The sequence below is a fragment of the Chionomys nivalis genome, chromosome 15 (assembly GCF_950005125.1).
Source record: "Chionomys nivalis chromosome 15, mChiNiv1.1, whole genome shotgun sequence".
Taxonomy (NCBI): domain Eukaryota; kingdom Metazoa; phylum Chordata; class Mammalia; order Rodentia; family Cricetidae; genus Chionomys; species Chionomys nivalis.
The window spans coordinates 4,255,878-4,280,084 of record NC_080100.1 but is presented as its reverse complement, the minus strand read 5'-3'; the positions used below and the strand labels follow the sequence as shown (position 1 = coordinate 4,280,084).

At 47.7% G+C, this 24,207-nt stretch overlaps 1 protein-coding gene across 1 annotated transcript; it reads left to right on the top strand.

The window, feature by feature from the left end:
* Window positions 1-231: 231 nt before the first annotated feature.
* On the top strand, window positions 232-22,697 carry Nsun2 (NOP2/Sun RNA methyltransferase 2). The gene is made up of 19 exons (XM_057789802.1): window positions 232-402; window positions 510-667; window positions 2,243-2,347; window positions 6,058-6,163; window positions 6,791-6,862; window positions 7,525-7,609; window positions 8,727-8,919; window positions 10,538-10,612; window positions 11,755-11,885; window positions 14,850-14,923; window positions 15,450-15,580; window positions 15,910-16,006; window positions 17,952-18,112; window positions 18,324-18,416; window positions 18,945-19,080; window positions 19,537-19,617; window positions 20,024-20,162; window positions 21,568-21,607; window positions 21,899-22,697. Exons 1-19 carry the CDS (start codon window positions 313-315, stop codon window positions 22,179-22,181), a joined length of 2,250 nt encoding a protein of 749 aa, XP_057645785.1. The 5' UTR covers window positions 232-312; the 3' UTR covers window positions 22,182-22,697.
* Window positions 22,698-24,207: the final 1,510 nt, after the last annotated feature.

The following is a 24,207-nucleotide window of genomic DNA, read 5'->3' as shown; positions in this document are numbered from 1 at the left end:
CTGCCCGCCTCTCTGCGCACGCGCTTGCTTGTGGGTCGTCCACGCAGGTGCCTGAGGCTCCGTGTCAGACGGGGTGATGCGTGCTCAGCGGCGTTGAGGGTTTCTTTGCGGAAGCATCTTCCATGTAGGGTGGTCATGCTTTCCTTGCGTGCGTTTCCGGCACGATCGTGTTGTTTCTTACACGGCATATGTCTTGACTTCCCCAGCTAGGACCCCCGCCGCTGGGGTCCTCAAAAATCAGCCGGAAGTACCGCGTGCGAGCTGGCTGTGCTTGGTCGCGGTGTGCGCTCCGCGTGTGCAGCCGCGTGGGCCATGGGGCGGCGGGCGAGGGGCCGGCGGCTGCAGCCGCAGGCTGAAGGCGCGGAGGACGACGCCGAGGGCGGCAGAAAGCGCGACCAGGCGGTAGGCAGTGGGAGGGAGGGGCGCCCCGTGGGCTCGGGCTTGGTGGCTTGCTGGTGGGCCGGGTTAGCAGGCATGGGGGATTCGCTCAGCCTTCGCTGTCCTGCCAGGGCTGGGAAGGTGGCTATCCTGAGATCATCAAGGAGAACAAGCTCTTCGAGCACTACTATCAGGAACTCAAGATCGTGCCCGAGGGAGAGTGGGACCAATTCATGGACGCACTCCGCGAGCCCCTCCCGGCCACGCTGAGAATCACTGGTTACAAAAGGTAAATCTGATGTGTCTTTGCTGGGGTCGTGGACTTGGAAGCTCTGGGGAGGGAGATCGGATGCAGGGGAGCAGCCTGGGTTGCTTAGGCGTTGCGGGTGGAAGGTCAGACTATGGCGAGAAAACTCAACCCGAGAACGTTCCTGTGGGGGGTGGGTGAACTGATGGGTTCAACTGAGGAGCATGGAAAATTCGTGGCATCCAGTTTGCCTCTTTCTCCCCGCCCGTCATTGTACATCATTACTGAGACTTGTCACAAATAGAAATGAAGCTGGGCAAAAGTGTAGCATTGCATTGAACTTATTTTTAAGGTGTATCCAACCTGTGTTCCAACGGGACACAGTAGAACCAGAGGGGTTCTGGATTTAGTAAATTGGTTTTGTTGCTTTGCAAGGTGAATTCTTTTTAAAGTGATAAAAATTTAATTGGTTAAAAACAAGTGTGGGGGTGGGGTTAGGGTCAGCATCACTTCTAGGATCCAAGAACTGAGCCCGTGGGAGAGGTACCCCAGATGCCCCCTGTATGTATCCCACCGTGCCTTCAAGCTGCTGAGCAGAGTCCTCTGCCCGGCACCAGGTCAGCTCCTAGTCACTGCTGGCAGCTCAGAGATCTGCAGGGCATGGAGTCTCCATCTGTACCTGCTCCAGAGGCACCTTCAGATCAGAGCCACTTGAGGGGCATGCTGCCGCGGGAGCCCAGGAGAGAGGTTCAGAGAAGGGGTCTTTAGAAGGACCATCTGTGGAGTCAGCATTGGAGGCACAATGGGAACAAAAAAGCCGCAGCTGGACACAGGCAGGCCCGGCTTGCAGAAGCAATTCCCTGAAGTTCAGCTCTGAGCAGGGCAGGAGGGATAGTTAAACTGGAGATTGTCAGACTGGAGACCGTTGTAGCCGTCCAGCCTTAGGACCAGTTGCCTTATGGAGCCAGTTCAGAAATGCTGTACTAATTTCCAGAGCACTAAATCTGTCCCCCAGTAAAACATCACAGAACATTTCCGCCACATCGTAGGAAGACAGGTCAAACTCAAGGGAAAGGGGGGAATTTTATCTGCCACAAGTTGATGGTCATAGAGCTGCCAAGCCTGAGGTGAGTTGACTGAAATGGAAACAGGCCAGGAGTGGATGGCAGGCTTGGGACCATCCCACATTTTTGGTTCTCATCCTCATAGAAACCAGGTCTTACACAGAAGAGATGCTGTGGGGGTAGGCCCAGAGGAGGAGCAGCCATAGTGAGGACAAAGTGAATTCTTAAAAATTAACAATGTCGGGCCAGAGAGATGGCTCAGTGGTTAAGAGCACTGCCTGCTCTCCCAAAGGACCCAGGTTCATTTCCCAGCACCCTCATGGTGGCTCACAACTGTCTATAACTCCAGTTCCAGGGAATCTTGACACCTTCCTACCAAATGCACATAAAATACAGTTAAATAAATATTTGTAAAAAATTAACAGCCCTGGATGATTAAGGAACGCTTCAGAGTTGGTTTCAGTTGAAAGGTATTTTTAGTCTTAAAGTTATTGCATTTTTATCAACTCACTTTTTGTAGTCACTGTGAAAATTGCCTACTTTTTTTTAACAGCCATGCAAAAGAGATTCTCCATTGCTTGAAGAACAGGTATTTTAAGGAGTTGGAGGACCTAGAGGTGGATGGGCAGAAAGTTGAAGTTCCACAGCCACTAAGCTGGTAGGTACAGAATCCTCCCTCATGTTGGGCGTTTCTTAGATTTCTATTCTATTTATTAGATTTCTATTCTATTTATTGTATTGTATTTATTTTATGCATTTCTCAGCTCTGTCACCGCTGTTGGCATAAAGAGCCTGGGTGAACTTTTCCAGCATCTTACGCTATTTTCCCTGATGCTTTTTCCAGCCTCAGACTGGTGTGCACATGTTCATAACGGACTTGCCATTCGTGTTTCGCACATGGTTCAGTCCTTTGGTCTTTGATGATCCTGAGTGGCTTTTCTCACTTCTGTTCTCAACCCCGAGTTTCCCACACCAGAGTTTCAGCGTAGTTGCTTTCCCTTGAGAAAGGGAGACCAGACTCGGCCTGGCAAAGCCTCACCCCTGGCTGGTGTGGCTTATGGCCCAGTGTTTCCCTGCACAGCCTCCGGGCAGAATCAGTCTTCACTGTGTCCAGCAGCCATGCACTTCCGTGGTGGGGCTTTCGTGACCTGTGGTCCCCGAAGCCTAAGGCATAGGATGCCTTCTGCGTACCGCAAGTGCTCCAGCCCAGCCCAGAGGCTCCATACCTGCGTGAACAGACTCAACAGATGTTTTCAGCTATGGTTTTAGGTTTCAGATTTGGGGATCGAATTTTCACAAAAGAAAAGTATTTTTTAAGTCATTGCTAGATGAATTTAGTTAAGTCTTTTCTGGTAACTTTTAGGTTTTGGCTATTTTGTGCTTTTTATTTTGAAACGGGGTCTCATTGTGTAGCCCTGGCTGGTCTGGGAGTTGCTATGTAGACCAGTCTAGCCTCGGAATCACAGAAGTTCAACGCCCTGACTCCCTTCTGTTGGAATTAAAGGCCTGTGCCTCCATGTCTGGCGTTTGGTTATTTATAAATTGGTGTTATCTTTTATTTTTAGGCAATCAGCACAAAAGATTAGGGTTTTGTTAATCATGACAGATAGCTGGCCTCTCCTCACTGGCCATTTGGATTTGTGGTCGGTCTCCTTAGCATAGTAGGCACAACATGCTCATTGAAATGAGTACTGGGTATCAGACACTAGAATCAGTGTGCAGAGATGAGCCAAGCCTATCACTGCTGCAGAGTACAGAGACCTGAAGCCTTGTGTTGTTAGGTTTTAGTAGTTTAGAAGGTAATATATAGGAGAATGACTTGCATATGTGTTGTTGTTGTGAGTCCATGAGAAAGGAAGACGCTGTCAGTTGTTTTGGTCGTTGACTGCTTAACGTGTGGCGGCTTCTTGGCATGTAACACCTGGTAACTCCCCAGCGGGCTGACCTCTCCTTGAGCCTTGGTTGGAGACTGGTGGTCATGGTGCCTGTGCATTGCCTGATGGGGAGGCGTCTGGCTTCCTGGTTTCCCGGGGAGTTGTTGCTTTACATCTCGCCCGGAGACATTTATTTGTCCTGTAACCCTTGTACAGTGATTAAGCAGGAAGGCCTTGCAGATGAACACACGTCTACAAGACATGCTGTTGTCGTCATTCTGTTCTCCATTTCCCCACAAACTCCATGAAACAGACTCTTGCTTTGAATAGCCCTTGAACACCTAACTCCAGCTAATGCCATATCTGCTTTCCCGTGTCCTTCTCTAGAGTTGTGTATGGGCGTCTGGCGGAGCCTTCCAAAGCCTTTGGAGGAGGGAGAGGAAGGAAATGACTCTTTCTCTGTCAACAGCTGGCAAGGCTGTGCTGTGCTTAGTTTTCTGAACACAGCCGGAGTATGATAAAAGATTAACTGTGTTAGGTTCCTAATCGATAGCTTTCCCCATTATCAGTGACAGTTACTTAATCAGGTGTGCATGTCAGTGCTGGACACTGGGAAGACTCAGCAGTCAGACGGCAGCTTTTTGGGACTTGTGGTTTTCTCTGCTCAAAATGCAGCCAGACATAGGGTCTTCTCTCGCCTTTGGCCACAGTGGGGCATAGTGTAAAAAGATAGCAGTGCTGCTTCTGTCTTCCGAGAAACCTCAGATGGACTTTAAAATGCTTTAAGACATTCATTAAACAAAAAACCCCAAACATGTCAATAGATTTTTCTTTGGGTTGCCAGCTCGCAAAAGTGACATGGAGACTTATTAATCATGAAAGCTTGGCTCACTGCTTAGTCCTGTTCTACCAGCTCTTATACTTTAGCCCATTTCTATTCATCTACATGTTGCTAAGTGACTTGTGGCTTTTATCTCTCCTGCACTTCTGCTGGCGACTCCACCTTACTTCTTCCCAAAGCTCTCTGTCCACAGAAATTCTGCCTAACCTCTTTTTCTTCCTAGCTTTTGGCCATTCAACTCTTTATTGAGCTGTTCAGAAGGCATTTTGGCAAAGACACGTCTTCAGAGTGTACAAAAAGATTATTTCACCACAAATACACAAGTTCATGAGTATTCGGTCTTAAAAGCACATGACTTAAAATATTTGCCATTGCTGGTGAGGTGACCTAGCCTTTGGACCTGCACTTGGAATGCAGGGGTAGGCATAAAAATTATTATGTATATATGCATTTGCTGGCCGTTCTAAAGATGTGTGATCAATTTGGTTTTTATTCATTTTCACTTAAGCATTTAGCCATTTGGAAGTTGTAAAATATTTTAATTGTGAGTTCACTCGCTGTCATGCTCACTACAGAACTTGAAGCTTATCTTAGTGAACTTGCACCTTAGCTGTCGGTACTAGAAGCTGACCCATTAAGAACATAGAGGCTATTTATTGCTCAGACTATGTGTAGGTTGCTCCCCATGCTTGAAATGAAAATTCAGTTCTTTCTAGTAAGTCCCAGCGGTATATGGCGTTCACACTGATGCTCTGGTGACTTGGTAATTTGTACAGTTTTACTGTCATTGGTCACAGACAAGTTTGGGGTTGCCAGAAGTTATATCAAATTTGGCATTTTGCTACTCTGTTTCAGGTGACAGAATGGCCCAGCAGATTCCTCAGATACAGCACTAGGTGCCAAAACTGGGAGTGTCTGTATTACTGCCTTCAGTAAACCAGAATGAATACCTTATTTTTTTTTTAACTGCCTGATAAATCGAAAACAACTTCAAAGTGTACTGTCTTGAATGGAGGGTACTGTGTGTAAAGTCCAGTCAGTTCCATTTCTGTAATTCAGTAGACAGAACTTATCACACGTATCTTAAAACATGGCTGTTGAGTAGGGTCTTAAGATGCTTGTTGGCTCTCTGTACCACTCCCAAGTTTCAAATTCGTCAGCTGTGTCTGTTTTCCAGTCAGCCTGAACTTATTGTCCTGGCTGCTGCCGTGGCTACAGATGGACACACAGAACCTTTGTGAGCATTGTTGTTAACAGAGCTCATTGTCCGCTCCAGGTGAACAGTCCTCAGTGACACTTGCATTGATCACTGTCTCACCTGTAGAGTGTGACGTTGGGCTAACGAGGCATGACAAGCCTTGTGCTGTGGGTCACATCAGAGACCTCAGACCAGGTGTGGACGCCTTTCCCAGTCCTGACCTCATGAGGATAGAATGTGCATAGGTGACACAGGGCAAGGGGCTGTGTTGGTAACCTTGTCCAGGAGGTAAAGATGAGCACAGTGGTGGTTTCCTTGTGGAACTCTTTGTGTAGAAATAGAAAATAGTTGAAGACAATCGTGATCAGGTATTTGTTAAGTGTTTGCATATCTGCTACACGTGCCTTATTATGTGAAAACGGTGAGTTTCTTATCTTCCATCTCCTCTCATGTAGGTACCCTGAGGAACTTGCCTGGCACACAAATTTAAGTCGAAAAATCTTGAGAAAGTCCCCACTGTTGGCAAAGTTTCATCAGTTCCTGGTTAGCGAGACCGAGTGTGTAAGTTGGTTCTGTGGGTGAGCTGGGCCGGAAAGCACCCAGTGCTGCATCGCCGAGCATCCACTGCAGACGGGTGTGGTCGGGTCACTATAGTCGTACTTTCTTGGTGTTGATGAGTCTGCACTTTGTGTCCGTCAGCCTTACTTACTGTTTCCTCGCTGACATGGCTTAGGATTTGGATGGGTGCAGGACGAGGCAGTCACTCATGGTACTTCTGTTTAGTGTAACTCCTTTTTCTTCCATTTGCCTGTCGTACATACAAAGTCTGAGATTTTAAGACTACTTAGTGGACTATGGAATTTATCTCGTTTACTTTTAATGGCATCATTAATTGACACTTTATCCTATTGTATCTTCCCATGTATTTTCCCCTTTATTTGACATTTACTAATGAAAACAAATGCTTGTAGCAGGTGTAGCTGTGAGTCTCACAGGTGCTGTCCTCCTGGGTTGTAGCAGGTGTAGCTCTGGATTATTGCCTGATGGCCACTTTCTTTCCTACACTTCCAGCTGCTTGCTGCTCTGTAGATAGGAGGTTGCCTTGTTCTGGGAGGGTTACGGGACCTTTTCCTTCATACATGCCTGATTTGAAGTACTATTTTCTTTTGTTCTGGTTTTCTCCCCAAGGGAAACATCAGTCGGCAGGAGGCTGTCAGCATGATCCCCCCACTGCTGCTCAGTGTTGAGCCCCATCATAAGGTAGTGTGCCAGACAGAAGAGGGGAGGGGAGGGGGGTGTGGACAGTGTGTCCACTCTGCTGAAGCCTCTCAGTACTGCTAGCCTTTTCCTCCTGCGTTTGTTTGATAATGCTATGTATTTTAAGGTTTTGTTTTGTAGTTTTGTCTTCTTTCTTAGAGTACACATAGCTACACAGAAATTGCTTCACTCTTAAAGGGTTTTTTTTTTTGTTTTTAACTTAGCAAATTAACTATACTGGTATAACCTGTGGTCTTTTTGGCTAAGTCACATTGACTTCATGGAGCTCATTAGTTCTGAGCACCATCGCATAATTTTTAAGTAAATTGGAGTCTTGACTTTGTCCCCACAACCCTCTGGGAACAATGAGGAAAAGGCAGAAAGGAAGGGAAGGGGTCCTGCTGTGGAGCTGACATTCGTTGTCTTGCTGGGGCGACTCCTGTTCCTGGTTTCTGAGTCTGGCTCCCAGCGTCATTCTGTCCTGTCCTTCTGCAGCCCTTGTCTCTGTCGCTGTGTGACTTCTGCTTTTATGAGCAGAGAACATTCTCTCCGTCGTGTTGAATGGAATGAAGTCAGCATATTAGAATGACTCACAAGATGGCTTAAGATCAGATGTAGAGTCTTACAGCTTTTAAAAAGTGGTGTGTTCTTGTTTGTTTTTGTAGATCTTAGACATGTGTGCGGCCCCTGGATCGAAGACCACACAGTTAATTGAAATGTTGCATGCAGACATGAGTGTCCCCTTTCCAGGTAATCACTGGCGGCCAGGGAAGCTGTTTGGTGAGTTATGGGCGACTAAAGTCCTCCCCTTTCCTGCTTCCTGGGCAGTGGAGTGGCCTGTGACTATAGTGAAGGTAGCGCTGTGTTGCTGTGTTCTCAAACCAGCACGCTCAACTCTGAAAGCCTTTCTGTATGAGCTGCCTGTACTAGGACGTGGCATATATACAGATGTGTGAGCTTGGGTAGCAGCTTCTCTGCTCTGATGAGTTTCTGCCTTAGGTGAGGAGCGTGGCAGGTTATTCTGGGTAGTTCCTGTTAGCCCCTCCATTCAGATCCCTTTGCCTTTCAGCAGTGGCTGTGGCAGCACTGGGTGCCATATTTGAAGTGGGGGGGATAGGCAGTGGTGCAGGGAGGTGGCAGCCATTTTTGCAGTGAGCCAGTGTCTCTTGAGCGAGGGCACAGCATGCCTAGTGTTGGCCAGGCCAGCTTCTGTCTCCTGCTCGGTGGCTTTCAGCGCTGCCCAACCCTAGTTCTGTTTCAGTTGCATACCTAACTAACGGTGTAGGCGGTTTCTCTCCCTTTGCTTGTCTTCTTTTTAACCCTCATCTTCTTGATAGCTGTCTGTTTTTAGCTCTTTCCGTGCCGTCAGTGAAGGGCCTTACTTAGCTGGCAGGAGCAGTTTCTCTCTGTTCAGATGTCTTGTCCTCGTGTTGTGAAGACCGGTCCTGGCTGTAAATGAGCAGGGGCACCACTCGGGAAACTTCCCAGGGGTGGTTCTGAGCTTGGGATGTCAGCACCATGTAGCAGGGCCAGCTGATGGGCTCAGGTGACAGGACCCTGCCCCAATCCTGAATTTCCTTCCAGAGCAGAGCTTTCATATGCAGGGCCTCGTGTGCCCTTCTCTCTCCGTCGCCCTCGTAATTCGTGATCCTAGAGAAGACCCGAGCACAACAGCTGTAAACAACTGCTAACTAACAAATGAGACGTTCAGTATTTTCGGGTGCAGCTCTTTCTCCCTTTTCTAGAAAGCCCGGGTCTTATGTTTCACAGAACGTTCCTTCTCACCTGCCGACCAGAGGTTGTGGTTGTGTGTTTCAGGGAATGCTTCTCCTGCGCATCTCATCTGACTGCAATTTTATGTTCCTAGAGGGATTTGTTATCGCAAATGATGTGGACAACAAGCGCTGCTATCTGCTCGTTCACCAGGCCAAAAGGCTGAGCAGTCCCTGCATTATGGTGGTCAACCATGATGCCTCCAGCATTCCTAGACTCACAGTAGATGTGGACGGAAGGAAAGAGATTCTCTTCTATGATCGAATTTTATGTGATGTTCCTTGCAGGTATTTATATTATCACGAGGCCAGAAAGCCCACAATCTGTCAGGAAGTCCAATCACATGTGGATTAGGTGAACTGAAGTAGCATGTAGACGGTGGTGCATATGGTCACTGTGGCCAGGAGTCTGGGAAGGGCGTTAGGTTGCTGGGGTGGAGCAGCGTGATGAACAGCGCCAGACGAGAGAGGACATCCTTGAAGAACGGGAGTTTGACATGCATGCACGCACACACCAGGATGAATTCCAAGATATCACTGGATCTATTTGCATCCCAAGTATTCTCTTGGAGTGTGTATATAAAAAAAATGTTGGGGTCTTCTATTGAAGTTTGTTACTTAGTTCAGTGAAAGAAATTGAAACCTTTGTGAAACTCATTTTCTCTGTATGTTGATAATTCAAAATTAATGTCAGAAGTGACCTATCAGAGTCTTAGGAAACCTCTTTGGGGAAACGTCATTTTTCTTAAACATTTACTGCTCGTAGTAGCACTTAGGAGAAACTAGCTGGTACTGCCAAGTGCGGCTGAGTTAAGACGCATGGTGAGTGAATGTGAAAGCATGGGCGGTGAGCGAAACCAGCGTTCTGTGTGAAGCATCCTAAGTCAAACACATGAATTTTCTTGTCTCCTTGGTTACAGTATTTAACTTTGAAGGACCTCTGTTCTATCCATGTGGATTTATATATGGTCTTAAAATCAAAAGAAAAAACCATTTTTTTATATTCTGAAAATAAGTTAGTCTTACAAACACTTGGTTATAGGCTGACGAAATTCCTGAAATTATGGTAGCGTTTCTACCATAGGAGCCCTTGCATCCAACCAGAGTGAGGATGTGTTCCAGGTCTTTCCTCCTGAAGCACAGAGGAATGAAGCTGTGCAAAGTTGTAAGCTAGGGCAGAAATGGACCCTGGTAGATGAACTAGGGTGACGGGACCTGTCCTGTAAAATACACATGCAGTTAATAGCAAATCAATGCAGAAAGGTGGTAATTGTATTCAATCGGCTTGATTGAATTTACTGTGGCACAGCCTTTGCAAGGGTAATTCTAGTTTTAAAATATCATTCTTTATTAATCAGTTTTCTGAGGAGCATTTGTGTAAGGGCCTGTGTTACAGGTTAGTGTGGCTGGTACAGGCTAAACATGCCCTAGTTTGAATATTTAGAGAGCTTCAGAAGCCGAAACACTTTGAGTCCTTGTCAGATCTGCAAGTGAGCAGCTGCACCTGAACTCACAGCCAGAGCAGTGCATGCTCAGGTGACCCATAATCATCCTCAGGCTGTGTGTGTAAGGTGTGTAAAACCAGTGCATTCGTGTTTAGGATTGGTTCTCCTCATGCACTTCCAAAGACACCCAGAACTTATTTTCTCCAGAGCACTGGGAATAAGGAATCCTTCTCCCGTGGAGGGAGTCTCTTCAGAGTCGATTGAGGGTCTCTGCTCCTGTGCTTCCATTTGGAACTGAGCGTTGGTGTCGTGCTCTGAGAACTGCGGTAGCAGGCACTGTCTCTGTGAGCGTGGAGGTGCTTTAGTCGGTTTTTATACCTGCTTGTGGTCCAGCCTGGTAAGACGTGCTTGTTAAACATCTGCCCAGGCAATGGCTCAGTTCTTAAATGTCTTCTTTCCAGTGGGGACGGCACGATGAGAAAAAACATTGATGTCTGGAAGAAGTGGACCACCTTAAACAGCCTGCAGCTCCACGGGTGAGTGAGCTGGTTAGACCCAGAGACGGGCAGACTGCCAGTGTGCTGTTTCCCACCTGACGTCTGCAGGTCGTTACTAGCTGCCTCGTGAGCGTATTTGCACACTACAGCTTGCTTTAAGGCAGTGGTTCTCAACCCTTTGGAGGTTGGCTATCAGATGTCGTGCATATCAGATATTTACATTACGATTCTTAACAGCATAATTATAATTATAAAGTAGAGCAATAAAATAATTTTATGATTGAGGTCACCACATGAGAAACTATATTAAAAGGTGCAGCATTAGGAAGGTTGAGAACTTTAAGTCCTTTAAGAGTAGTAACTGCTATTTTATTCTGCCAAGTTGTATATATACTTATTGCCTTTTATGACCACCTCACCTCAGATCTGAAGCATGCATTTCCTCCCCTGTAACTGACCTTGGATCTCTCACAGTAGCATCTGCTAGTGCTTAGTGTATTGCCTTGTTTGTGTGTGGCATTCGTTTGTGTGTGGCATTCTTCCGTAGTTATAATTTTATGTGTATGAACTTTTTGCCTGCATGTACATATGTACACATTGTGCACACCTGGTGCCGGTGGAGATCAGAGAAGGCATTAGATCTTGAGACTGGAGTTTTGGGTGGTCGGTCATGGCCACCATATGGACGCTGGAAGCAAACCCAGGTCCTCCACAGGCGCTCTTAGCTGCTGAGCCATCTCTTCAGCATACACACGGCATTTTCGGTGGCCTTTCTGTAGGGCTTGCTGTGATTTTTTTTTCTTTTGACATGAAGCACATGCCTGTCAGTGTGCACTAGCAAAAACCAACTGCAATGCTACTGGTTTTGTAAATGGAGGAAAGGGTTTATGTTCTCTATAGAAAAACCACATATCTGAATAAGTTTGGAGGTTTTAACGAAGAGATTCTCCAGATACGTTGTGCTTTTCTTGTTAAACTGTTGAGAAATGTGACGGCAGAAGGAAATGTGGAGTAGATTGCTTTTTTGAGAATGAACACTGGCTCCTAGAAGATCACACTAACTTCATTTGCAGTCTTAGGAAGTGTTTTGTTGGTTTTTATCCTGAAGTCTGTGTGTGGTGAGGTGGGTAGGTACTCTCTGTGCCTCTGCCGTCTTGTGCTAACCTGCTGCTCTCCCTTAGCCTGCAGCTCCGGATAGCAACTCGGGGTGCTGAGCAGCTGGCAGAAGGCGGCAGGATGGTGTACTCCACGTGTTCCCTGAATCCTGTCGAGGATGAAGCCGTAATAGCGGCTCTGCTGGAAAAGAGTGATGGTGAGCATGTGTGCTGGTCTTTCGGGGACAGTGAGTGCACTGCTGGTGACTGGGAGCTAATCCCATGAACTGCAGCACGTGTGTTAGGGTGGACGTTACTGTGATGGGCTAATCCCATGAACTACAGCAGCATGTGTGTTAGGGCGGACGTTACTGTGATGGGCTAATCCCATGAACCGCAGCATGTGTGTTAGGACGGACGTTACTGTGATGGGCTAATCCCGTGAACTGCAGCACGTGTGTTAGGGTGGATGTTTATGTGCAGCTCTTAACGTTCATTTTACTTCCTCAACCTGCAAAACCAAGTAAGCTGCTGTGTCCTCTTGCCACCATTCGGGGTTTTTTTCCCTCTGGACTTCTGGTCTTAGGGTTCTCACGTAGGTGGGTAATAATCTAGCTGTCCTCTTATGACGGCCTTGTTTGCCTCATATAGGGTTTCATCCCATGTGTAAGCTGAGCAGTACCCAACTGTCTGTGTGACCACCTCCTTGTGACCCCACCCCCTTTCACTGGCTCATCAGTGGGTGGGGCTTGGGCTTCTGCTGTGAGCCTGAGGCTGTGAACGTGGTGTGTTAAGAGTCCCTGGACAGCTTGCTCTCCATGCTTTGGGATGTGCATCTGCAAGGGCATTGCTGAGCCCTCTGATAACTCTTGTGATGAGGACTCACAGGGTTGCTCTTTGTACTGACAGACAGCATCGTTGTCCTCCCTGCACACAGGGTTCCATTTGCATCACATCCTTGCCAGGCCTGGGATTATTTTGTTAGTGCCCATCCCACTGATTTAAGGTCTTAGCACACTGAATTGCCCTGAGGCATCAGATAGGCAGTATTTTCAAACAGTATTCCAAAACAGCATTTTTCACAATGCTTTTTTAGGTGCTTCAGTTTTAGCATTTTGCTGAAGTGTTAGCGTCCTCCATTAACTTAACCTGTATTGGAGTTTTCTAAAAGCAGAGAGTAGGTTTTCTCCGCGTTTCAGTATCCTCACAAACACGGAGGAGGTGTACTCACACATCCTGAGGCGTGGCGCCCACACCTGTCATCCCTTGCCTTGGGTGTGTTGTAGCCCTGGCTGGTCTGGACTGTGCAGTCAGCCCTCAGCTGAGTCTTTAGATGAGATTTAATACATTGCATTTGTATTCTTACACATCACCCTTAGTAAAGACAGGATTTTGGAATAATTGTTTTAATAGTATTTAACTTCTAAAAGCTCTCGTGGAGAAGGAAATGAGGAATGACGTATTCTCCGACCCTCTCCAACCTGTGCCGGGCGATGGTGGTGTGTGCACTCAGGAGGCAGAGGCAGGCAGATCGCTGTGAGTTGGAGCCTCCTCTGCAAAGCTAGCTTCAGGACATCCAGCTGTTACACAGAGAAATCCTGTCTCAACCCTGCCCTGCCCTCCCCCAAAAAAAATTGAACCTGCTAAGATTTATGTCTGTGTTAGCTGGGCTTTTAGGACAACGGGGTTCTGGTAACTAGAACAATAGACTCCGTGTCTGTCTTTTGCTGCAGCCTAGCCCCTGATCGCTGAGAAGCTCTCATCCTCACTGTTGGGAGCTGTTTCTGTCACTGCTTAGTCACCAGGCTAGGCCAGGAATGGGGTCTGTGCTCGTAACTGTGCTCACAACTGTGCTCACACCATCAGGAAGAGGGAGCAGAGGACTGGGTTCGAGAGCAGTCTGAGCTGCACGGACATAAGCCCAGGGTGGGGATGTGGCCCAGTGACAGCACGAACAGCCCTGGGCTTTGATAGCAGTGGAGAAAAGTGTGCTCTGGAGGTGTTTGTAGGATTGAGGGATTCATCCTCTTTGGGGTGCCCTTTTGTTGATGTAAAAGCTGACTGGTTTCTTGGTGATGAGTTGTCTGACTAGAGTGGGTACTGACTGCAGCTGAGCTCACCCCGGACACAGGTGATGGAACTAACAGCCTCGCTTCTATCCTCACGCTTGGCATTTGGTCCTGGTCACAGCTTTGAACGGGAAATGGAGCAACAGAAAGTGCTTGGGTTCTGGGAACGCAGGGAGTGTCAAGCATCAGAGTTGGTACAGTCCTTCGTTAAGCTCTGGCAGTGGCTCACAGGCGTGGAGACTGCAGACGAGGTGGGCCGACTGCAGCTTATGGGGCCAGCTCTGCTTCTCTGCTCCTGGATGCGGCCCGCTGGCCCTGCTGGATGGAGAACCAGTGTCTGTGTTGTGTTTGCTTTGAAGGAGGGAGGTTCGTAGAGCAGACTGCTTCTGTGAAAGCCCTGCTCCCTGCAAGGGTCCCTTTGGGGTCTTTGCTTCTCCAAGGAGCTCAGGTGTTGCTTTCACGAGTCCATGTAGTAAGATGGGGACGGACACATCCACTGTGCAGCCTCCTGCGGCGACGCCACTGTTGGAGACTGAGGAGCAGTGTGTGTTCACACTTGCCCCCAGTGGGAAACTTTAGAGAATTTTCTGGGATAGAAAACTTTTTTTTTTTTTTTTTTTTTTTTTTTTTTGGTTTTTCGAGACAGGGTTTCTCTGTGGTTTTGGAGCCTGTCCTGGAACTAGCTCTTGTAGACCAGGCTGGTCTCGAACTCACAGAGATCGCCTGCCTCTGCCTCCCAAGTGCTGGGATTAAAGGCGTGCGCCACCACCGCCCGGCTTGGGATAGAAAACTTTGAAACACTCAACTCTTGGGTGTTAGACAAAAAAGCATGAAGATTCAGATCACCTGACCAGTGTGTGTACTGAGTTTTAATTTGCATTTTAAGAATATAATGAAATTTCTTTTAGTGAAGTTACTGCACTGAGTCTGTCACCACCCCCAGAGGGTTCTTTGTGGTTCATTCACTCCGTCCTACTCCAAGCCACTTTCTGCGAATGGACTTGCCTTCCCTGGACATTGTTAGAATGAAGCCTCATTGTGTGGACTTTCCTCTGTTTCTTTGAATGGGCACAGTGTGGCAGCCTTTGGGGCTTTCCTTGGGTGTGTTTCCAGGTGCTCTTGAGCTTGCTGACGTATCTGCCGAGTTGCCAGGACTGAAGTGGATGCCTGGAGTCTCCGAGTGGAAGGTAATTCTGCAACGAGGGCTTTAGTCAAAGATTCAAGAGCCACAAACATTGGAAAACATTCGTGCTTGGGTATTGTGAATCAATGCATCACCTGGTTGTATAGTATAGAATCCACTCACAGATTCTATTTAAAGACAAATACTGTATTACATGTGTTTTTCTGTTTTGTTCCTCATATAGAACCTCTCTTTACTCTCATGCCCATAGATTAAAACCTTGTACCTTTTTAAGTGTGTGTGGGGTGGCAATTTAATCTTGCTTTTATAAAAAAAACAAAACAGTTGTTTGACCTTCCTGCTATGTCTGAGATTTTTTTCTGTTTAATAAATAAATAACCTGGTCTGGGGCTTTGATGCTATTTGTCCTGGACTTTGAGGTGAAGGAATTTTGGTATTTTTAAAAGATGCTATGTAAGTTATTTGCCGTGCGTGCTTTAGCTTTCCCGTTGGAAATAGTCTTCTGTGCTTTGTGTGCTCTCACAACTCCCCTGTGTACTTCACTGTAGTAATGCTGCTGGTCTCTGCAGGTCATGACTAGAGATGGGCAGTGGTTTGCAGGCTGGGATGAGGTTCCCCAGGGCAGGCACACACAAATTCGACCTACTATGTTCCCACCAAAAGACCTGGAGAAACTGCAAGCAATGCACCTAGAGCGATGGTAAGTTGGTGGCACTGTGGGCTTTGGAATGGGGAGATGGTAAGCTCGGTACCCATTGGATGCGACTGGCAATGTTTACAATGTTAGAACTGGTTAGAATCTCAGAGTTAATGCATGAGCTTTTCATTGTTAATCCATTAGTGTGGAGGAATTGTCCAGAGCAATGGCTTCATTATGTTAGCTTCATAAATGCATGCCGTGTTCCTTGATCATCACAGCCATCCCTTCATTCTTGTGTCTTCCCCTGTTCCCCTACACGAACTTTTCAAAGACAGTGTGGTTAGGGAAGATCTGGTCATTTGCCTGACATTTTATATATACTATTTTAGCCTTCGAATACTTCCACATCATCAGAATACTGGAGGGTTCTTTGTGGCAGTATTGGTCAAAAAAGCATCAATGCCATGGAATAAGCGTCAGCCAAAGGTAAGGGCTTTTAAATCCAAAACCAGCCAACAGGGCATTGGACTTCACCTCTGTTTCTGTAAGACAGGACCTGGAAGAGTTAGTTCATTTGAAATACCGAGCAAAGTGGAGATTCAAGGGGTGAGGATGCTTGGAGAGGCTAAGCCTAAAGGAAGGATTCATCTAAATTTCAGATTTTTCCAGAAAGGAGGTACTTCTCACAAAGAGATGGTGAGAAAGGCCATTTGGGTAGCACATTCTGTCTCCATCTTAAAGTTGAGCTACTCTGCAGCAGTTGAAAGGATGTGAGATTGAGGGTGGGCAGGACGAGGGGCTGTGAGTCCAGAGTCCTCTGGCATTCATTCACAGGAGTCCGACACCATGGGGCTTCCTTCTGCCCCCTGTATGTGCTGACCACGAGTGAAATGTCATTCCCTCATGTTTGTTAGCCCAACCACTGTTTATAGCTCATAAACCAGACTTGTGTGGTTAGAGACTGTGGCCTGGAGTTGTGCAAACCTCTGTTTCTTCAAATCATCTTGAATTAGGACTAACACTGCTCAACTTTGCAAAAACAAAAGGAACTGTTTTCTCAAGGATTACAGAGTGCTCTGGCCACAGTTAAAGGTGGCCCAGGGTAACTGAGATCCAGCTGCGAAGGCAGAGACACTGCTTCTGGGTGCAGGCCAGGAAGGTCCTTACTTTGAGACTGTGGGCCTAACTCCGGGGGGGCAGGGGTCCCCAACCCCATGGGAGTAAAGCTTCTGAGCTGTACTCTTTCCTGTTAGAGGTAGGATGCCAACCATGTCAGTCTTCTTTCTCCAGTACTGTGCTTATCAAGAAGTAGAATTTACTTGACTATTACATTTTATTCATGCCAATGTGTTTAAAGGGTTGTTTCCAGGTAGTCAATTGAGGTTTGGTGTCAGGATGCCTCGTGTTTGCCTACAGTGTTTTAACAGTGGCGTGCATTTAGTTAGCTCTTTGAAGCTGGTGTTGAGACTGGAGTCCTCTCCTGGTCTGTCCTGTGTGCTCTGAGCTGTAAGTGTGCTGTCGATTACCTACACCGAGGAGCCTGCTGGCCCCTTGCTCCTTGTGCGGTCTAAAGGGGGCCCCTTTGATGGGCTCTTGCCTTTCACAGTCCGTCGTGTTATTGCAGGGTGCTGTGTTGGCATGGCTCTCTCACTGCCACTTTTCTGTGTCTCACTGAATTTGGGTGTGTGGCCTGCCCTCTGTGAGTGAGCAGTGTGCACTGCGGGGGTGCACTCCTCATGGGGTAGTTAGTGTCTTACTAGTCAGTCATGGGGAGCAGACACTGTGCTATGTCTTTAAAGAGAAGCTGTGGACAGTGGGCTCTTTGAGACTGTTACTGTGACTTGGCTTTGGTGACCTGGGGAAAATCCGGAACTTGCCTTCACTGAAGCATCCTAACTTGTAATCTGACTGCGGACCTAAAAGATTGGCTCTCACAGATCTTCTAACTGTAGGAAGGACACGGTGCTTTATAAATTGTGTGGTGCTGTTAGTGGTTGAGCCCCGGGCAGCGTGCACGTTGGACAAGTGTGCTAGAATCCCAAGAACTTCCACATGTGACTGAAACCTTTTGTGTGTCATGGTTGCCGCAGTTCCTGGAAGAGTGCAGTCCCCACAGTCCTCTTGGTTAAAGTTTCATCAGTTATGTGCCTGTGCCTTACCCAGAGCAGACACAAGAACAGCCTGGCTGTGCTGGCCTCTACCAAGGCCAGCCTGTGGGGCCACCGGAGAGTTGGCTCTGAGTGGACGGTGCCAGCACAGTCCATTCGCAAGAGCAGGTTCTAAAAGGAATATGGTTTTAGAAGAAAATTTTGCTGTCTTCCAATGCCATAGAAAAATACAACTGGTTGATGTGAATTTGATAGTTTTAATTTTCTTGCAGTGGTGAAGTGTTATTGCTTTATTATGAAAATGAACTTGTTCCCTTCAACAGGTACAGAGTAAATCTTCAGAGCCCAGGAAGACCACAGCATCCAGCTCTGTGGGTGCCACAGAGAGGAATCCTGGAGACCGCTCTGAGCTGGACGGTGACTCAGAAGTAACCCAGTGCACCGAGAACACAGAGAGTAATGAAAAGAAAGATGGCGTGTGTGGGTGAGGAGAACTACGCTGGGCGTGTCAGCCAGATGGGTCCCAGAGCCTTAGCCGTGGCCATTTCCAGGGCGTCTGTGTTAGGCTCTGCTTGGAGAGCACCCACAGCTTGACAGACAGTTGAGGCCCAAGTGCTGGCTGGGGCCAGTGGGTGCTCTGGAGTGGGCTCCTGCCGTGCTTGCTGACTGCCTTTCCGCCCCTCATTCCCTACTAGGCCTCCTCCTTCAAAGAAAATGAAATTGTTTGGATTTAAAGAAGATCCATTTGTCTTCATTCCTGAAGATGACCCTTTGTTCCCGCCTATTGAGTAAGGATCCTGACATTTGAATCTTGCTTTAGAAAGTTCGTTGTAGCAAAGCAAATACATTACCAGTCACATCCAACTGGTGCTTTGTAGTTAGATCCTCCCTCCTTACCGTGCCCGAGAGCTGGGCAGTACTGGAGAAGTACTAGCCTTACCAGCTGGGGGTATCAGCTGGGACCCCGTGTATGTTCTTCTCACCCAGTTGAGTAGCAGCAGCCAAGGTTCCCAGTCTGCTCTTACTTAGGAAATTGAGGAGAGTAGGTCCGGGTAGCAGTGGAATTACCCTTCATAGGGAACACAGAAAAGCTTGCATTGTAAAAATGTTAGTGTTTGGCCCAGTGTGGGAGTTTGGGCTCCAGCTGGTAAGCGCTGCTCTTGGAACAGCCCCTGGCCTGGCTGTCCTGCAGGCACATCCTGCTTGTGCTTTGAGACGAGAGGCACAGTCTGGAAGTTAGGTTCTCTTGGGTGCTGTGAGGTTCGTAGATGGTCGGCTGTGGGCTGTCCGTATAAGCAGCGCCACTGTGTTGACAGGAAGTTTTATGCCTTGGACCCTTCATTCCCGAGGATGAATTTGTTGACCCGAACTACAGAAGGGAAGAAGCGGCAGCTTTACATGGTCTCCAAGGAGCTGCGGAACGTGCTGCTGAACAACAGTGAGAAGATGAAGGTGGGGCTGGCGGAGCTGAGCAGGGCCTTGCATACCCACACTGCTTTCACTCGGGAAAGTAGGTTCCACTGCCCACATTGTGTTTTCTCCCGAGACAGTTGTCCTTTGGTTTTCCAGCCTGGTGGCTGTGCTTCCTACAAAGCGAACGAACTGCCTTGTTCAGTCTGCTGGACTATCAAGGCAGTGACATAAAGAGCCGCTGTCTTGATGCATACTGAGATGTGTGCAACTTATTCTTGTGCTTAATTGTTGAACTTTAGGTGTTGTCATGAGCTGTGGACATAAAAGTGGTTGGAACTATGAGTTGATTCTTGTATGCCAATTTCAGAAAGAGCAGCTTCTCTTCTCGTCCCTTTCCAAAACTGTTCTCAGGCAGCCCTTACCCCACAGCGGAAGGGGCTGCAGTAAACAATTGTCCTTAGTTCCTTCCTGTTTCTCCTCATTTTTAAATTACAGGTCATTAACACTGGGATAAAAGTCTGGTGTCGAAATAACAGTGGTGAAGAGTTTGACTGCGCGTTCCGCTTGGCACAGGAGGTAATTTTTGGAAATGGAAAGTCCTAGCCATGGTGCTGAGACAGCCGAGAGAGGCCTTACGGCATGCCGCTGGACTTCAGTACTTCAAGGCATGCTGCTGGACTTGAGTACTTGAAGGCTTGCTAGACAGCCGAGAGAGGCCTTACGTCATGCATGCTGCTGAACTTGAGTACTTGAAGGCTTGCTAGAGCTCACCAGGCCACCTAAGCCATTCTTGAGTTCTTCCGGGGTCTTGACCCAGGGGAAGACCTTAGTCAAGCCCTGAGTCTCACAGGAAAGCCCTTCAGTAAACGTACCCATGGGATCCCAGTGCCCTTTCTCTACTCTTACAGGGGATATATACATTGTATCCATTTATTAATTCCAGTACCCATGGGATCACAGTGGTCTTTCTCTACTCTTACAGGGGATATATACATTGTATCCATTTATTAATTCAAGAATCATCACTGTGTCGATGGAAGATGTGAAGACACTGTTGACCCAGGAGAACCCATTCTTCAGAAAACTCAGCAGTGAGGCCTACAGTCAAGTCAAGGACTTGGGTGAGTACAGGGATCTAGAGGCTGGCTAGTGTTAACTTCATGAGGCCTGTAACAGGCGTTTCTACTTCTAGGGAACCTTTCTCAGTCACATGTACTAGTGTGGGCACTCCTTTGTATGGGTTCCACATCCTCAAATTCAACCAGTCATGGATTGAAAATATTTGAGAGAAAAAAAAGTCATGTCTGGCTGGGGATGTGCTCAGTTGACAGGGGTCTTCCATTAGCAAGTTCAGAGCCCCATAAACTGAGCCTGCCTGTTGTCCCAGCACTCAGGACGTGAGTCAGGAAGATCAGATATTCAAGGTCATCCTGGGCTGCACAGCAAGTTATGAGTAAGAGTTGTGGCAGGACATTCACTCCGGAGGGAATTTTGTGACTTACAGATAACATTGTAGAGGCTGTAAGTGGGCGTTGTGCAAACCCTTGCCATTTCATATGAAAGACTTGATCCTTTTTTGAGGGTTCTTTTCCTTTGTCCCTATGGAACCCGTACTGCTACTAGGCAGCACCCCGAGTTTATAAAGCACTTGGCCTGGCTTCTTGAACCCTGTTTGGCTGCACCTTGCAGGATTATTGCCTGGGGTCCTGGTCATGAGGCCCACGTCTGACTCTTCTGCCAATCTTGTAGGCCTCTGGAGTTCAGGTGGCCCTGTTTTAGTTCCATGAGACCTGTGGTCTTGGTTGCACTGTCCCCGTACATCTCCTAAGCGTCCACATTAGGTTACTAGGTCACGGTGGTGACGTCTTCACCAGGTCCCTCTTTCCTTTGTTTGCATTCTTGTGACAAGTGTGTGTTGGTGTGTACAGACAGCTCACTCTGCAGCTGCATGGTCCTGGGTTTGTTTGACCTTGTCCTGTCCTGTGTGTGCCACAGGCACGCAGAGTTCTGTGAGCTCTTATCTCCTACTCCATCTCCTCAGCAGAATCACAGTTCAAAGGAGAGATTATTTAAAACAAAGCAGGAACTTTATATTTATTTTTTTGTAATTCCATGAATGTTTATTTTCTGTCTTTGGTTGGTGTGTGGACATGCCTGTGCCATGCTCTGCATGGAGAGGTCAGAAGACAACCTGTAGGAACAGCTTTCTTCCTCACGGGGTCTGGGAGCAGACTCCAGTCTTCATGTTTAGACAGCAAGCTCTTTCTCCAGCTGAGCCATCTTGCTGGCCCTCATTCTTCTTTGAGGTGATGAGAGATAGGACATGGTAACTGTGAGATTATTTTGGGCTTGGTGTAAGAGTTGGAGCTTTATTATATTTAACCTTGAGTGTTGAGAATTGGCCAGTAGTTAGCTCTCAGTCTCCTGCCCCTGAGAGTTGTCATCCTCTTGAAAACAACACTCAGCTTTGGTTGTGGCCAGGAGTGAAAACCTTGGCACGTGTGTCTGTTTTCTCTTTTCCTACAGCAAAGGGAAGTGTTGTGCTGAAGTACGAACCGGATGCTATGTAAGTGTGTATGCCTCACTATTGGATAAGTAGCCTGACATGGTAGCTCGTGGTGTAACCCCAACACTTGAAAGCTAGGGCAGGAGGGTACCAGACTACAGCATTGGGGCCTGGCCTTTGGGGAGTTCCAGGCAGCAAAGCAGCAGAGGTAGGAAGATGCAGCTACCGGGTGGCAGGAGTTCTGGCAGTGGGTACAGCTTTTATTTTATTTTTTTTAAGGTTGCATGCCAGTATCACTAAATGTAGCTAACAGGATGTTCAATGTTTACATGTAGCCTTCTTTGTTGACAGGAATCCGGATGCCCTCCAGTGCCCCATTGTGCTGTGTGGGTGGCGGGGAAAGGCTTCTATTCGAACTTTTGTGCCTAAAAATGAGCGGCTTCATTATCTCAGGATGATGGGCCTGGAGGTGTTGGGAGAAAAGAAAAAAGATGGGGTCATTCTTAACAATGAGAATGTAGACAGCCCAGAGCAGCCCGAAAATGATGAGGGTGCCGAGCAGACAGCACCAGACGCCTGCATCTCAGACGGCATCACTGGCTGTGACCCAGCTGCAGCTGAACCATCCCGGTGAAGACATCTCCACATGCTGAACTGGCTGTTCTAGACGAAATCCAGAACATCCTTAGCTGCGGAGTACATTGATGGGGCCTGTACGTGGGTGGGTGGCGGCAGTCTGGGGAGCTGTATTTTCTAGCATTTAGGAGTCGCTTCGGCAGATAGGATCCATGTTTCTGCTACTAAAGGCTAAAGCAAAACAGCCTTTGCAGAAGTTCAGGTCTCTTGTTGGGCCAATGTTGGCCTAGTCTTTTTAAAATTATTTATAGTAAAAACTACAACTCTTTGGGAAACAGCTCTTTCCTTTAATAATGTTTGAACTGCACATTGGTGCGCCGTGCGGTGATGCTGACACCTGAGGCCTCAGGTGACTTCTGTGCCTTTGCTTTGAAGGGTGAAGTAAGCGATCCCAGAGTGAAGACTAGTGAATCATGGCAGCAGCTTTGGGGACAGTTCTGTGCTCACCCAGAAGGTGCTTTAAGTGGAGTTGCAATTACTTGGGTCATGAAATATGAGCTATTATGATAATAAAGAGCTATTATGATTTAAAAAAAAAACCATGTGACTTTGATTTGCTCTTAGTTGGCTAATTGAGGAGGAAAACCTTGCCTCTGGTGTAGGCCAGAAACAGGGCTACTGTGGAGTTGTCGATCCCTGTGTCCTGAGCAGCTTCCCCTTCAGTGAGATACTACAGACTGGACTAGGGACTGCCAGATCCTTGGCCTGGTTCTGGCACAGAACCAACCTCATGCTGGTTGAGCCACTGCCGGTTTCAGCGTTTAAGAATGGCGAGGTAGAGTAGGGTGGACCTGTACTATTTCCCCTCTCCGGCAGTGCTCCGTCTGACTTCCTGGAGCAGCCTTCCCTAACAGCCTCACGCTCAGAAGTGACTGCTAACCCCTTATTGCACACACATGCAGGGCAGACACGGCACCTGCTTATGTCTCTGTGTCCTCGGCCTTCTCGACACTGCCGTCAGCAGCGTTTGCCTCTCGCGCAGATTGTCCAGGCAGTGTTCTTGGAGTAGCGTTTCCTTTCCTGTTATATGTCATGTACTTGGTCTGTACTGGTGAGCATCAGTTATAGTTTTGGGCCTTGCCTGCTGAACTGTCTCTGAGCCAAACACCTCTTGGAGTTCAGCTGCACCTGCTCACAGAAGGTCATCCCAGCTGGGCTTGTTGTCTGTTGACATCCCCTGGGGAGGGTCACAGGCCCATCTCCTGAAGTCCAGCTACACCATACCACATGTTGTGACTCCACCTTGGAGAGGGGCTAGAAAATACAGGCTGAAGACAGCTAGGGTGGAGGCTCCATCTAAGTGGCTGTGGGAAAGCCATCTGCTGGTCGAAGACTTGACACTGTCCTTTAGGGAGAGGGACACCCATGGCACTGTTAATGGCCCTCCCTCACCTGCTCTATAAGTAAGCCCTGTAAACTCGCTGGTTCCCCAGAATGAGCCTTGGTAACATCATGGAGTTTTGGTGAAGCTTGTTGGACTCTTAGGAGGATAGACTTTGCTTATATTCCTTGCCCCGCAAGAGGAATTTTAGCAACAGTGGGGCTCCTTAGGTCTTATTTTTGAGTATAACCTTGAGAAGACCACTAAGCCGAAACCACTGGAAAAACCTGACTCCTAAATGGCACGGTGACCTTCTTAATCAGTGCCACCCAGGCTGCCTCCTACAGGTGTGGGTTAGTGAGATTGTGGGATGTTCAGACAGGCGGTGCAGCTGGGGCTTCTGTCCCTGTTGGTTTTCTGTCTCCTCATGTGGTCTCAGCTTTGCTCAGCCAAGTTCCCTGCCTGCTGTGCTTACTCAGATGTGGTTTTAAGGGGAGGTCTTTCAAGACTGTTTTTGAGTCTTTTCCTATCCCGCCAGCCAGATCCCAAATAACACAAAGATTATTTATTTGTTACTAATTATGAAAGCCCAGCCTTAGCTTAGGCTTGTGCCACTAGCTCTTTTAACTTTAACCCATTTATTTCTGATCTACGTTCTGCCGTGTGGTTCAGTGACCTCTGATGGGTACTGCATGTCTGACTA

Excerpts from the sequence above, each read along its gene's own strand:
- Nsun2 (XM_057789802.1), top strand. The coding sequence starts at position 313 with ATGGGGCGGCGGGCGAGGGGCCGGCGGCTGCAGCCGCAGGCTGAAGGC. Across the intron at positions 18,113-18,323 it reads AAGAAAGATGGCGTGTGTGG|GCCTCCTCCTTCAAAGAAAA; the intron begins GTGAGGAGAACT and ends ATTCCCTACTAG. Across the intron at positions 19,618-20,023 it reads CGTTCCGCTTGGCACAGGAG|GGGATATATACATTGTATCC; the intron begins GTAATTTTTGGA and ends CTACTCTTACAG.